At 46.3% G+C, this 15,721-nt stretch overlaps 1 protein-coding gene across 1 annotated transcript in view; it reads right to left on the reverse strand.

Moving 5' to 3' along the window:
• Positions 1-5,931: 5,931 nt before the first annotated feature.
• PIK3R5 (phosphoinositide-3-kinase regulatory subunit 5) overlaps positions 5,932-15,721 on the reverse strand; it is a 28,363-nt gene continuing 18,573 nt past the window's right edge. The window contains exons 9-18 of the mRNA XM_062591762.1: positions 13,929-14,676; positions 13,320-13,473; positions 12,974-13,099; positions 12,560-12,685; positions 11,433-11,526; positions 10,150-10,226; positions 9,522-9,615; positions 7,847-7,929; positions 7,165-7,277; positions 5,932-6,148 (exon numbers count right to left, since the gene is read on the reverse strand). Of these exons, the coding sequence (XP_062447746.1) occupies positions 6,007-6,148; positions 7,165-7,277; positions 7,847-7,929; positions 9,522-9,615; positions 10,150-10,226; positions 11,433-11,526; positions 12,560-12,685; positions 12,974-13,099; positions 13,320-13,473; positions 13,929-14,676 (1,757 nt within the window). The 3' untranslated portion in view covers positions 5,932-6,006. The remainder of the gene's footprint in view (positions 6,149-7,164; positions 7,278-7,846; positions 7,930-9,521; positions 9,616-10,149; positions 10,227-11,432; positions 11,527-12,559; positions 12,686-12,973; positions 13,100-13,319; positions 13,474-13,928; positions 14,677-15,721) is intronic.

Consider the following 15,721-nt stretch of genomic DNA (forward strand, 5'->3'; position numbering starts at 1 on the left):
TCTGCAGCCACAAGAAGAAACTAGGGCAGGGAGTTCAGCAGAAGAAGGTATACCCTAAATCTTCTTCTACTTCTAATTTTCCTTTAGAAAGAAAGATTAGGCAGTAATTTAGAATGGTGAATTATTAGTGGGGTTCTAGATAAATCTCTTTAGGTCAGGCAGAATCTCCTGAGTATTGATATGCTCTTAGCGGAGGGGTGAATTTGGCAGTGATCACCCTGCAAGCAGGACACAGAGTTCAGGGGGTCTGAAGCTCAGGGCCAGCACAGCCAGCCCCCTTGCAGCTCAGCAGGTGGTATCTGGCCCTGCCAGCACAAGTTGGAGAAGCTGAACCATTTCCAGGTACCTTCGCTTCAGCTGAAGTAATTTGAGATGTAGCTATCAAATCACGTAGGCATAGATTTCTGGGGTTGGAAACTCTATCTGAGGAGATACCCTGGGTGCATTACTCTGGGAAGTCTGGCTCAGGTCTCTTCTATTTCTTGTTACAGCTGAGAGCAGATAAATATCTTTGAAACATACTGAAAAAATCTCTTTGGAAAGGGTCTTCTGAAAACAAGCTCTGGCCAGGGCCCATGACCTGAGTCCCAAAGCGCTTGTAGTCTTCCACACCCTGTGTTGTGCTGTCTGCAGGTCTCTTCTTGCTGCAGAGTATCTGGAAGTGCCACCTATGAAGCAATGGGAATTTGCTTCCAATAGGAAGCAAAAGTACATAGGGAAAGTTTGCCCTGGCACTTCCAATAAACCAACAGTTGAGCAAGAAGAAGGGATCAGAAGTACTGAGCCAAACAAAGCTATAGTGAAGTTCTTATGTCTAGGAAGTTTGCCCCATAGGCACTCAAAAGCCTAGGTTACTTCTGTCACAGCAGTTGCTACCTCAGAAGCCCAGCTAGCCAAGCTGCAGGCTCTGGATTTCTCAAACAGCCTTCTTCCTGAACCTGGCCCTGGCAGAGCTCTGCTCAGCTCTGAGAGGCCATATGAGCTTTGTGGGCAAACCTTTACCCCCAAAAAACAGGAAACAAAGAAAAGCCAGCCTGAATAAATACTGTTATTTGGAGCAGACATTTTTCCTTCCCCCAAAATGCCTCAAGCCACCGCTATTATTGGGCGTATTTGTAAGAAAAAGCATCTCTCACATACAAACAGTCTGCCGATGACATACTTGCATCATGAGAGGCTTGGGTTCAATTCCTCCACCAGTCAAAGAGGGATGGCATCTGTGTTTTCCATTTCTTCAGGGAATACCTTAACCCCGTGATAGAGAATTCAGCATTGGGATCTCTCTTCTGCATATTGATGCTAATTCATTCTATGCTCCCAATTAGCCACCAGATCAGGAATGGCCACTCAAGGACCACTCTGCTGGATGAGGGTTGGATCAGGTTGTGTTGTTCTCCACCTCATACATTAGAACGTTTCCATCTCTAAAGTTGTTCAGAACTTGGCTGGAAACGACTCTGAGCAATCTGATCTACCCTCAGAATTGGCCCACAGTTTTTCCTGAGGCTTCCTTAAGCTCACAGGTCTCAATTAACCATGGCCATTTTGGAGAACAGTGATTGATGTTGCCCATCAGAATGTTAAGCTCTTTGCTTCCAGATAGCACATGACCACAGCAGCTCTAGGATGGCAGAGCTGGCTCTTGGATGCAGCACAACTTCATCTCAAACTACCACAGCACCTTGCTTAAATTAGCACACGCCAAAACCTCAAGGCATAGTTTTGGGTATAACTTACCTCATTCAGGGTGTCAACATAGATTGGTGTCCCCAGTCTTGTGCACAACAGGCTAAAATACCAAACACACCTTATCCATTGTCTTCTCACCTCTTGTGGACATGGACAGGCCACAGATCAGCTAAGTTTTGCTGCTGTAAGCAAGAGTCAGGAAAAGCTGTCATCAAAAGCTGATTTGACCATATATAATGGTCAAATTAATGGTCTTACCTAAACCCAGTCTTAGTTATTTTGTCAGCACCTGTTCACTAAATCTTTCATATCTGTAAGAACAAAACCTTCAGCTATGAAACATTTCAAGGATCAGATTTGGGTTCTCACCTTAAACTTCTCACCAGGCATATTTTTAGAAAAAAGGTTTTTCTTTTGGGTTTGGATTTAAGAATGTGTGTCCCTCTATTTTTCTCTCTTAAAAAAAAAAAAAAAAAAAGAAAAAGAAAAGAAAGAAAAACATGGACTGAGAAGGGGAACTGTGTTTGCAAAAAATTGTTACTCCATCTTGAAAAAAAGAAGTATTTTTCTTTTGAATTTCATTTCCACTTTCAAAAAGCACTTTTCTTTTGAGAAAAATTAGCACATTTTGCTATACTCCAATCAGAGTGAAAAACATGACAGCCAATACATAAGAAAATACTGATTAACAGTAGTTATTCTCATCTGTTCCTTAGCTTGTCTACGCAAAAATGACTTTTTCCTTATTGTTTTTGTTTTGTTTTGATTACAACCTATCAGCTGTTATACCTGCCAAAGAAGCTTCTTTCCTTGAATATTCAATGCAAGAGAAGGGCGACACTTGAAACAGTTACGCATTTGCCAATGTCATTTCATATTTCAGAATACCTTCAGCAGCAACAGCTCCATCCTCCAAGTCTGCATCCTCAAAGATGTGTCTTTGATGATACTTGCGAAGTATCTTTGTGAGTCAGAAGTACCCCCAGTACCTGGTTGCTGGACACAATCTGTCAGCTCTGGAGTATTTGCCCTCCCTCCCTGAGCTCTCCCATCCAGCTGTGCACCCTGGCAGGCCTTTGCCACGGCCCAGGGAGCTGCCAGGCACTTGGCTTGCAGAGTAACTGTCATTTTTCAGCAAACATCATGGAGCCTCCTAAAAGGAAAGGGCATGCACAGATCTCATCTTGCAGAAGCTGTTTTCCTTTCTCCTTAATCCAGGATGACACCAATTTGGGATTGATAGCATCAAAACCCACTTTTTTTTTTTTTTTTTTTTTTTTTTATCCACAGAAGAACACAACAAGCTAAATTAACTGCTGTAATTTTCCTCTGGAACTGGGCTCACCAATGTAACAACTTTACCAGCCTTTTCTTGCTCTCAGGTCAACTATTCTGCAAAGGTCCCAGGTGTACCCTTCCATCCACGTGGAAATAAAAAGCCCTGCTACTTCCTGCTGTTGTGCTCAGGAGTTACTTGACACAAACACTGTACTTGTAACAAATCAACATTTAATATTTTACAATTACTTTAAAAGTTCTTTGAACAGTATTTTACAGATCAGCACAGTCATTACAAAGATTTGATGAGACTTCACGTTTATACAAGGATGGCTTGAAAGAACCTTTAACTTCCTTCTTTTCCTTTCCTTTTTTTTTTTTTTTTTTTTTTTTTTTTTTTTTAACATCAGAGGTCAAAAAATAGGCGGGATTGTGCTTGTTTTTCTCCATTACATGAAATTTTTCTTCAATATTTTCATAGGGCTAGCTGAAACCAAAACGGTTTATGTCATTAACGGTGGCAAAGATATATTTAGCCACGGATATCAAGATCACAAATAGCAATGTTTTGACAGGATAAGGTGCTATTTTAAAGTATTGAACAACAACAACAAAAAAACAGCTGTCAAATTCCAGCCCCATTTAAAACAACGCACACAAACTTGTTTGAGAAATGAAAAGTCAGCAGGAAAACTTTTTCCAAGTGCTTGGAAAGACCTATTGAAGTCTATTTCTAGTCCCTTGAGCATGTCAGACAAAGTATTGATGTGCAGAGGAAAACACACAGTAGCGATCTCAGCTGGCATTTCCACATCACCCTGCAGGCACCCTAGCAAGAAAGGGGACATCCTGCTGCAACCAGGCAGTGGTTTGGTGTCCCTGTTGAGTCCATGCTGGGAGCAGAGGAAAGACTCTGCCCTGCACAGTATTAAATAGCAGGTGCTCTATAGGTGGGTGTGCAGACGTGGAAGGTGGGTCCTGGCCAGGAGTCCAAGCTAGCTTCACATCACAGTGGAGCCAGAACCTCTGTGTGCGTTCAAGTGATGCTTTGCCCTGAATAAAGTCTTTTCTTGGAGTCCACAAGGTATACCATCCTTGGGATGGTTTATTCAAGTAGGTGGATGAAAAACAGAGGCCTTGGGAGCATGTTCACATCTCATCGACGCTCATCTCTGGCCATGGGCAGAAGCTGCACCCAGAGTCGATAAGGACACCAAAGCACCTTGTCAATCTGAGATATTCACCAGGCAAGACCAGTCCCACAGGCCTGGACGAAGCTGTTCCAAAATAGCAACAGAGGTGGTGGGGAGAGGGAGAGAAAGCAGGTCCACCAGCTGACAGACCACAAGGCCCAAGTCCCTGGGAGCATAAGGAATCCCCCAAACCCTTTCAGGAAGGTTGTGAAGGAATCCTACAGACAAGCCTGGCCCACACCCCTCTGAGACAAGTGAAGCCCTCTTGGCTCTGGCCCTTTTCCTGGCAAATTTAACCTTCAAAGTGTTGAGTCTCCTCCAACTTCCAGGACAAGGGGGACTGCTGCTCTGCCAGCAGCCCTGTGGGACAGAGTCTGACTTGCTCTAATGAGTGCTAAGAGCTGATCAAGTCCCATTTTCTGAAGGACTGTCTGACGCACACTGAACTGAGTCACCATGGCTGAGCCCTGCAGCCTCCTGGCAGCCTGGCAGCCCAGGGGGCCATTTCTAGCCACTGCCCAGAAAGTGCATGTCCTCAGCATTAGGATCTTCTTTGCCTGTAGCAGGCAGTACAGACATGTTCTTCTGCCTGTCATCATTAGTGCAATCATCAACAACTATTGAGAAACAGCTTGAAAGCTAAGAAACCAAATGAGGCTCTTCTCACTTCTTTTATTGCTCCTGGAGTCAGACTACCTCTAAATACCCCCAGCTATTGCACCTTTCTGTACCTATAGCCTTGTAGCAAGAAGAGGGGGGAGGGGGAAATGCCCCTCTCTGCAGAAGAGAGGGGATCTCAAATCCTATTGCTGCTGCAAGTGTCACTAGTGTTTTTCATGCTGGGTCCTTCTCTACCAAATCTGCCCCCTCAGGTGAGTTAAAGGCAATCCTAGAGGTTTCCTCTGTACTTCCCTCCCTCCTATGAGTGTAAGTATGATTCCTGCCATATTTCAAGCAAGTATTGAGCATTTGATGCCTGTGATGTCTCTGTCATTGAGTGCTGGGGAGCAGGCCACAAGAGCATGGGCTGGGTGGAGCTCATCCCCTTCTGAATGAGCTCTAAAAGTCTACAAAAATCATTAGTCCCTCTCTCGGAAGTCCTGGATTTACAGTAAACACGTGTGCATGACAAGCCATCAATGCACTGGTATAGCCTATTGCACTGGATTCACTGAAACATAAACAGCAGCTCTTCCTGGGCCTCAGCTAGGTCCCTCTGCTACGCACTGTTTCTCTGCAGGACACACAAGTTTTGTAATTTAAAGCAAATCCATGAGAAAATCTATCCTCATCCCCATCCCAAAGAGCTCTCCTGACAATCTCAAGATTTATTGAGTGAAATGTCAACAGGACATCAGCTAAGTAGCCTGCAACTCTCCACACATTGAGGGTGACTTCACTACCACTCAAGCCAAGCACATTCATTTTCCACAATGCCTACCCACCAAATCCCTCCAGATGACACTAGCTTTGCAGTAACTGTCAAGTACACCCACAGCACCATTTGCTGGCAGGGGAATATCACTGCCCTTGCCTTGCTCTCTCTAACCAGGTGTTTGCAGTCTGCTGAAGCATGTGGACATCTCTAAGAAACTGCTTCCCTTGCATTGCTGAGGAACCCTGACAGGTACGAAAGCATAACACTTAGGTTCCCATTTCCTAAGGACAGGCTAAGCATAGACCAGGAGCAGTTCAGCCATGCTAATGCTTTGGGCTATAGGATGTCTTGAACAAGAACTGTTGGGTCTCCAAACCCAAAGGAGTACAGCCAAATTGCTCTTCTTGTGGCTATTTTGGTATGTTGGATGTAAGTATGGTCTGAGAGGGCACGGGTCTGGCTGTCCTTCTATGGCAGTGCTCCACTGAAGGTAGCGATGGGTAAGCACAGAAGAGAATGAAACTCAGATGGTTCCTGAGGAGGCAAAGAGGGCATTCTCAGTGCAAGGGGATCATTGTCCCTTGGTTTGTAGCACACAGAGATCTCACACCTGCAGGGGAACAAAAAGAAACAAAAAGATATTGGTAAGGTGTGTGGCTGAGAATCACAGGCCTTGGGTGCAGCAGAAACATCTGTGAACAAATAGGAATCCATTCACTTTAACAGGACTGGCATTTGAGTGCTGAGAGTTTAGGTCCCTTTAAGCTGCTCTGCTGGAAGCAGAAGCATCCATAAAGAGTAATTTCTGAAATTCATTAGGGAAAATGAGAACTTCTGCATTCTCAAATCTGGGGGAAGGGAGAATATCTGCTTTTTCATTTCTTGCATTAAACTCTCACATTAGCCTCCTAGGTTGGCAATAAAGTTAAATTATTAAATCTAAGGAGAAGTTTCTTTTTTTTTTTAAGAAATAAATTAAGAAATAATATCTGAAATTTTATCCATTTGATCCAGTATAACTTTGTGGAGTTCTGCTCTCCCTGAGGGGCACATTAAAATGCTTCCAGACTTTAAAGGTCAATGGATCGACTGGTTTCACCCCTTTGTGCCCATGGAAACATGCTGCCTATAATGAGTTCTCAAATCCCATTCCCAGTGAGCCAGTTTTCTGCTCTAGGGACAACACTAATAGAAGGAGAATCAAATGAACAATTCTTGGCCCCTCTACCCCAATCTCTCCTGTGAAGATCACAAGTTCCTACTGCAAGGGATATGGCAAAGGCGATAGAGAATCCCGATGAAGTTTGGAAGCTGAAGGCTCTGTTTGTATCCAGTGCTCCTAAATATCTCACTGATGCTTCATGGCTTTCCTTTGGCTTACAATTCATCTTGCTGTAAAAGTTGTCTTCACTGAGCTGAGGAGTCAACTGGGATCATCCTTTAGACTGCATCAGTCAAAAAGGTAAACTACTACCAGGATCTAAGCAGGACCGTCCATCTCCCCTGAGCTCAGTTGCACTACAAAGCTTGGAGTTACATCACCCAGCTCAGTCACCTGAGATAGATCCACCATTGTGCTTGGGACCACTGACCACAGCATGCAGTCAGCTGCACTGGAGGTCCTACCTGGTTACACTCTGCAGGATCTTCTGCTCATCCTGGTCCAAGCATACGGCAAAGGAGGACTGGACACCAATAATCTGGACCTTGTCTACTTTTATCTGGGACACACTGATCTGCTGAAAGAAAAAGCATTCAAGTGAGGGAGCTCACAAGGCTCTGTGCAGGAAAAGAGAGCAGGGGAAATTACTTTGCAGAAAGCAGTAATGTGTTTGCAAGACAGGATTTGGCCAGGGAAGGGCAATGACATGGGCTCAGAAAGGGGAGGCTCTCTGCCTGGGGCCAAAGTGATCCCTGTTACATCTAAGGTATTTATTGTTGCTCTGGAAGCAGCATTAGCATAATTTCCCTTTACTACTTGCAGCTTTGCTACATGATGACCTTTTTGCTGATCCATTTCCCAAATCCTGGGACAGGCCTTCCTTCTACAAGGGAACAAGCCTGCTCCAGCCTCCAGAAACTGTGCAACGCAGATGCCCCCACTGCAAACCTTAGAGGACAACTAACCTGCTTTCATATGCTGCTGGCCTTGTAAACCAAGACTGGTGGCCAGTGGCAACTGGATCCACCAAGGAGTTGCTGGCCACTTCCAGGGTCTCGAACTCCAACTCCTGCCCTGCTTTCCTCCCCTCCCTGACTCAGGCTGACCTCTTATTACCAAATATAAAAGTATTGTAATTTGAGTTACCTGATTGAAACTTTTCTTGGATTTGGAGTTTTGCCTTTTGACCACCTCAGTCATGGTTAAGTTGAGACACTCTGTTTTTGAGGCTGCAACAGAAAGGGAACTGTTAGCACTTCAGGCTTCTGGGCCACTGGTGGGAACCTGGATGGTCCCTCCATCCCTCCAAGTGTTCCAAAACTGACCAGTCTCAGCAGGACTCCATTGTCAGGGGAAAGCAGCTGGCTGGAGAGGGAACATTCAGCATTCAGGTTCAGATCCTCGCTCTGAGCCTTGAGGCATTAATCGTCTTGGGATAGTGACAACCTCTGTATATACACCCTGATCTAATCAGTATACTTTCCAGCCTTCCTCCCTCCGTGCCAGCCCACACAAAGGGAAGGCAACTCAGAGACATGGGTAAACCTGGGTACTTAAAGAGTAACTGCAGACTGCTTTCTAAACACAGCAGCACAGGACATATAACTGTATTAGGATCTAAGTACAAGAAAAGTCATTGCCTCATTGCCAGGAGGAAATTCTAGCTCCCACCATGGCCCTTGTTGCAGTCCACCTGGAGATTCTTTTTCATGCCTGGAATTACAGTGACATCCTGTGGTCAAGCTGGTGTGCACGAAAACCCACAGAGAATATCAGGAGACTAGGTTTCTTTTGAAAGGTAGATTGATAAAGGAGAAGCTTCTCCCCAGTATGGAGCTGAGGACAGCCCCCTGAAACAAATTCATAGCACTGGCAGCACGAGTGAAGCTCCTGAGCTAACACTGAAAAATCCAACTCAAAATACAGGTGTACAGTGGAGATGAGCAAATAACTCCTGTTGGAGTATTTCCAGGATTGTCTGCACAGCCTCACAGATGAGGTAACAGTAAGAAGAACCAGAGACAGAGGCTTAGGTGGAGCTCCATGGGCCATATAGAATAGATCTTGTATTTGGTAGATCACCCACTTGCCTCAACTGCTCTGCTTACAAACATACATGTGTCAAACACTGAGCACATGAGGAAAGAGGAACTTCGCAGCTTTATTCAATTTACTCAGAACTGACTGTCTGATTGCCAAAATAGGGCAGCTTTCCAGCAAGAATGAACAGTATTGCTTCTAAATAAGCACACTAAGAGACTGAAGACGTTGCTATGTTTGAAAATTTCAAAGCCATATTAATACTACATAAGGATCTGACTAGAAAAACATTTGTGAAGCAAAAACGCATGGCAGTCAGCTATCTCCAAGCTATAGCGAAAGCCCACTGAAAGTTTGCTGCGAGGTGCAGCTGCTAAGAACAGATTGACAAGTGCCAGCTTCCTCATTCCTACTTTATTTATTTATCTCTCCTCACTACACAGGTGTTGTTCTGGAAAGCACTGCTCTCAGGTGACGGTCCCGCTGTTTGCACAGCCCCAGTCTCTTTCCTAATGGACATCCAACACAACTAAACAATCCCCTTGCTGGAAGCTTCAGGACAAGGGGAAATCAAATTCCCCTCATCTCTGAAGTGCTGCTAAGCAAGAGCCAAGGAGCACAGAATCCACTGTCTCAGGGAGCACCAAGTATCTCCCATGCATCTTCTCTTGCGCATTAAACATCCTTGCTTTGTTCCAGTGAGAAGATCCATGCTCTCCTCTCACTCTGCCAACCCCTCCCAGTGCTCCCTTGGAAAGCCACAAAGGACATCTGGACCCACCTAGTTCTTCATACTTCTTGCAGGCTTTGCTGAGGTTGACAGATGTGCAGACCTTCTCAACATCATTCCAGTGACTTCTTCCACTGATGGCTGTCTGCAGGGACCAATCAAAGCCTATGAGACACCACCTTCCAGCCTGATATTACCCTACCTCCTCATCCCTCACCCTCTGACTGGACTAGCTCAGATCTGAATTTACCTACAGCTGCACAGATAAAGTTTGAGTAAGCATTAAAATGCATTTAACCTTGGATTTAGAAAAAAATACCCAATGTTAACAATAACTGCAGAGGAACCAACAAAACAGAAGGCTTGCTGTGATCAGCAGGAAATTGCTCCCTGGAAGTGGAGCGAAGTCCACCTGTATGAACTAGCACTCAGTACATGTCCAAACTACTGAAACTGGCTGCATATTCCCTATTTAGCTGGGCTTTTCAGGATAGGAAGGTCACTAGTAGTCAGCCAGTAAGCAGATGATGAGCCCGAGTTTGGCTCATTTGGGCTTGGAATCAGACTTTCCCAGCACACTGTCAGCATTTGTAAGCTCTAGCCTCCCTCAGCCCCTAGCTGAGAGCATGTTTGCATGGTTTCATGTCACATTTTCCCTGTGCAAGTCCCACGGACTCACCTTGCTGTAGGCGATTTGTAGTGTTAGTGGGATTGCTTCTCTGTCTCCATCTATACCCAGCCTTTTGCTGCCTGGACCTACATAAAACAAGGAGCAAGTGTCACTCAGTGGCTTTTTATCCTCGTTCTTCAGTGGCCTACTGCTACATCAGTGCACTCAGTAGCTACAGAAAGGGTTCCTGGTTTTCTGAACACAGCTAAAGAGTGAAAAGGCAAAAAGAAGAAAGGGGGCTTGAAAGTTACCACAAAACAATTAATCCAAGCTAGGAATTTCAGCACAAAGCCCGGCAAGCAGCTTTGAAAAACTGACAGTGGTACTGGCTAAGCTGGTGCAGTGGGGTCAGTGCTCCAAGGAATACACAAAGCAGTAAAGGGCTGCATTTCTAGTGCAGTTCCACTTTTTCAGGGCATATTTGTGTCCAGAATAACTTAGTCTTGAAATTCTGTGCCCAACACTTATTAATGCTTTTTCCTGGATTTTTCTTCTTCAGTTGCAAAATGACAACACAGTAGGAAAAAGCAGTCAAACAGGATTGGTGGTTTTATGAGCTACTGGGAAGAGATCTTGGTTAAGTCTACATTTTGAGGGCATAGGGTGGTAACACTTCATATGGAGGATATTTTACAGTCTCTGTTTAGCAGATAAGGAGAGATCCCAGAAAAGCAATTAGTGGGTTTTTTTGGTTTGTTTGTTAGTTTGTTTTTTTTTAAGTGACATGTTTAAATGCAGTATGTTAGTTGACCATGAGATGTCTCTGCAAGCTGTACCATACCAGACATTATGTGGTCTTTGGTAAGCTGGGAGAGAGCTGGAGACTGGACTGCAGGCAGATGCTTCTGTAATTATTTCTCCTGTCTCTAATAATTTTATGAATTTCTAGTTTAAAAAGATAAGGATGTCTCTGGCTTGAAGGCTCCATGCACGTGCGAGAAAAGCATTCCTCCTTCCTTACTTTGCCCAGTGAAACTAAGTAAACGGAATGAGGTATTTTACAAACAATCATCTCAGAAAAAGCACAAACAACAGAATGCAGCAAAACAAAAGATGAAGAGCTGCACTTGGCATCGCTTCGCTTCCAAATCTGAAAACACACGTAGACCCTTGTTCATGACGCAGTCTGGGTTCTGACCGCTCTTGCAGCCCATGTGTGGTGCCAAAGCTGCTGGACACGCTCCCTCCAGCCCCTCTAAGGAGCTGCTCTATCCACCTCCCTGCCTGGCTAATTCACCCACCTCTGCTTCAGAGTTGTTATTGCAGAAGCAGAATGGAAATAAGCTACAAACCTGATGCCTTTATGGCCCGCGTAGCAGCCGAGTGGCCCAGCTCAAGTGAGTGGATGAAGACTTCAGTCATCTTTTCCCCCCCTATGAAGGTCAGCTACCAGGGGAAGAAGAAACAAGATGTGATGGTGAGGAGACCCCATGAAGCAACACAGCTGGGGGATCCCACCTGCATCAGGCAGTGTTCATCTCTCTCATTCCTTGCAGCAAGGAACAAGTCGATTTGGGCAAACACTTTCAAATTTTCAAAATACACCTTTTAACCACTGGCTTGGGTGGCATTTGCCATTAGCTGTACTTCAGACTGTCTTAATAGGCCACCAGCAAATAAAAACAGACAATCCACTTACATAAAACTCCTCAACACACTGGAGAAAATAAATAAATAAATAAATAAACAAAACATGATGAGCCTAGCAGTAGGGTCCAGGCATCACTTTGGGTAACAAAAATCCCAGCCTCAGAGCTTGCACCGAATCGCAGCAGTTCTGCTTGCCATGACTCTGCTGCAGCCCATCCAGCGCTGCAGCATCAAAGTAATCATTATGGCAATGCATTCAAGTCTTTCCCACCATGTCTGTGCACACAGTGCAGGCTCAAAAACAAGCTTGCTAAAGAGGGTGTTTTTTTGGGGGGGGGGGGCGGGGGAGGGGAGCAGAGCACAGGAGAATTTTGAGGCTTGTGAATGACCTGCTGGCACTGATGGGAGTCACTTGTGTGATGGAAAAAGTTATCTGAATGGAAAACTGTTTTTGTGCCATGAATTGTCTGAGCAGAACCAAGCCAGAGCCCCTAGGGTGCCATGCCAGGCACCACGCTAGGAAGCAGCTAGGCAGTCCTGGCAGATGCTGCTGGCTCACCGAGTCAGCTAGGTCTTTCCTGGCTAATCCAGAGCCTCCTGCACACTCTTAGTCACTGAGTCAGAAGCATTAGCCAAAAAGCCATGAGCTCACATGTAAGGGGCACCCAGCAGGCTCCCCAAAGGAATAAAAGGAAAGACTCAGCTTTGTCTCATTAGCCCTTGGAAACTGTGTGGTACCCACGCCCGCTTTACAGGTAGTCCTGAGTTAGTCACAGAGCAGATCTTCCTTTCCCTCTAGCCGAGACAGGACTGAGACCTCTTCACCTACCTCCGTCTGGTAGAGCTGCAGCAGCACGGGGCGTGTGGCAAACCGGCAGTAGTAGAGAATCATGTCAGCCAGGATGGGCAGCTGCTCCCTCGAGTCCTCCTGGGGCTCAGCCTCTGGTTTGGCAGACTGAGATGGCAGGTGCAAGTGCATGAGTTGCAATCCTGATGGGCACATGCACACACAGCCCAGTGCCAAGAACTGCCTATCCCACCACACTGGGGACAAAATCCTCCTCCTAATTCCTGACCACTAAGGACTACCCCATGTCCATCCCCTATTCCACTGTACAGGACCAGGCCATTGGTTTGGTGGCTTAGTGCACACATAGGATCCTTCCTTCTCAGCTCCACCATACCACCAGGAAGAAGAAAGACAAGAAGAATGCCAGGCCCTACCATCTGGCCATACACATACCTGACAGAGGACATCCATGGGCAGGTTCATCAGCCCAAGAACGTTACGCTCGTACCATGGGTCCAACATCCCAATGTAGTGGGAGATGTCATTGGTGCTCGTCTCCAACTTGGCCAGCGTAGGCTCCTGAAACCAGACAAACTATGGTCATTCTGGAGCTTCCCCAAGAACAGAGGTGTAATGGCTGCTCTTCAGCCTTCACTTGAGGCTGGCAGAAGAAACATCAGTGCTCCTCTCAGGCTGCCCCACCAGCCTTCAGGCTTCACACACTGCCACTCTATGGACAGCAGCATGCCAAGAAGAGCACCAGTGACCCTGCAAGCCCTGCAGTGGGCAGGATACCTACCGTCTGTGCTGAGCCTCGGAGTTGTGAGTCCCCTGGGGATGGGGGAGGATGCATCAGCGGGGCTGACGGAGAGAGGCAGCTCCTCTTCACGGGGATGTAGTAAAACTGCAGCTTGAAGTACCTTGTCAGTGAGGGGCAGGTGCTTTCTTTTAGTCTAGATCAAGGTGCGAGAGGACTGGGTGAGTAAAGCACTCCAGTGTGTCCAGGGAAGGCAAGATATGATCTGCAGAATTAGACCCCAGTATCAACCTAAGGATCCTTCCCCTCTCCCAGGGCAACATGGTGATCAAACGAATAAGAAATAAGAGACCTATGGACAGGAATCCTTTTGCTCCACATATTTATATAGCATTTCCACAACAGCATCATGGAGTGATTTAATGCCAGTGCCGAGTGGTAGCAAATGCCTCCGATGCCTCCGTTCTTAGACAATGGCAGAAAGATGTCCCTTTGCCATGTCACACAGCACTGGGGAGTCCTGGTTACCTATGACAGAGGGACCACTACCAGAACTCCAAGGATCACAGCAGAAAGGCATCCAGCACCACATATCCATCAGCCAGGGCATGCGGGTACCCACAGCCAGGTCCCCGGCACTGCACAGCTCACCTGAGGTTGCTGTAGGCCCGGGCCACTTTCCCTGAGATACGGTCAGAGCCGAAGACCACAACACGCATCGTGGACACCTTGGCATCCTCGTCATAGCTGAGGAAGGGCCTGCGGGGGAGTCTCACGTGCTGTGGCACATACTGTGCTGGGAGCCGCTGACTTAGGACATGCTGGGGCAGTGAATGAGCTCGCCGTGAACGGGTGAGAGTGCGATGCTTGGCTTCGGGGTTACACAGGCTCTCAGCCCGGCGCAGGGGCAGCGAGAGTGAGCCCATGTCTGAGCAGTCCTTCAGGTCTCTCCTCAAGACCAGTTGGCTTTTGCTCTTGAACAGTTTGTAGATCTTGTTGGTCAGTGTGTGCCTGTATTTGTGGTGGGTCTTCTCCACCTTGAGCTCTGGCCTTCCTACCATGTCCAGAGAGTTCTCATCACTGTCTTCTGCATAGCCACTGTCCATGCAGTCCCTGAGGCTGGAGACAAAAGACTTCAAGGATTTTCTGGAGACCATCGTCAGCTCTGAGATGGAGTCCTTGGAAGCAGTGAAGAGAGACACTCGCGAGTGCTTAGATCCTTCCTCTGATAACGCTGAGTACACAGAATCTTTGGAAATGGCAGAGATGGGGGAAAGCAGTGAGTCTCTTTCTGGAGAACAGCCATCAATTTCCACTTCCTCCTCTTCCTCCTCCTCATTCTCCGAGACCATGGGCTCAACAACGCGGAATTCTTTGCTGAGGACATCATTGAGGACATCTGAAAGGCAAAGAGACCAGATCTAGCATGGACTCCTAACACCATCAAGAGACTCTACCATAGCCATTAGAAATGTAAACAGTGCATTAGCATCCCAGACATCCACTGGAGCTGCCTGCTCTACTGCAGGTTGGCCAGTGCTGTCTCTAATCCTGAATGATTCTAAACAAAGAACTAAAACTCTACCCTTTGACAACACTTTTAGATTTCCATAAGGCACTCAGATTTGATGACAAAACAAAATGTGTTTCTCTTTGAAATCACGTTCTGTTTGCGTTCTCAAAAACCCAAGTGCAAACAACAGTTTGGGCTTTGCTTCCTTCCTACTCAGATTTCACAATGCACCATACGTCCGATCTGGGTTTAGCTGGGGAGTAGGAGAGGAAGCAAGGTATTTCAATAAACGAGCCAAAAATCAATGGTCAGACACAGAGAACAAGGCATCACCCCACTACAGACCACTTCCCAATAAGGTCATCCTAGCTGCAAAGTGCAAACCAGAGCTCTTAGCTCGTTGGAGCCAGCAGGCAATAAACACCAAATCTTCACAGGAAGAGAAAAGGTCTTCCAGGAATAGGGAACTTAAATCAAACAGCACAGTGAAAAGGGAAGTCATCGCTTCCCCTGCAAAATTGCTGCAGTAGGACCAAGAGCATTAAGAATCACCAGTTTGGACATTAGAAAAAACTTCCCCAGCTACCCCTATGGTAGGAACAGTCAAAGAGTTGTAATGTTTTACAGGTCTTAAGAGCACAAACTTCCCGCTCATGGACCAGGATGTTTTTCTGTCAATGCTTAGCTGAGAGGTAGTGCTGCCCATCCATGCCAGGCCTGCATCCTTCTGTGTGGAAGGATGCAGAAGTACAAACCAGGAGAGACCATTGCTGAGATTTCAGTGCATTCAGGCTTTTCTAGCAACAAGCATCTCCAGGGTATGAACAAGCCTTACTCCTTGCAGAGGAGCTCTTTACAGACCTGGTAAATAAGGTCTCAGTCCTACAAACATTCACATGGACGTTATTGTACTGACTCTCTTCTAACTTAA

This window comes from Rhea pennata, chromosome 19 (genome assembly GCF_028389875.1).
Source record: "Rhea pennata isolate bPtePen1 chromosome 19, bPtePen1.pri, whole genome shotgun sequence".
Taxonomy (NCBI): Eukaryota; Metazoa; Chordata; class Aves; order Rheiformes; family Rheidae; genus Rhea; species Rhea pennata.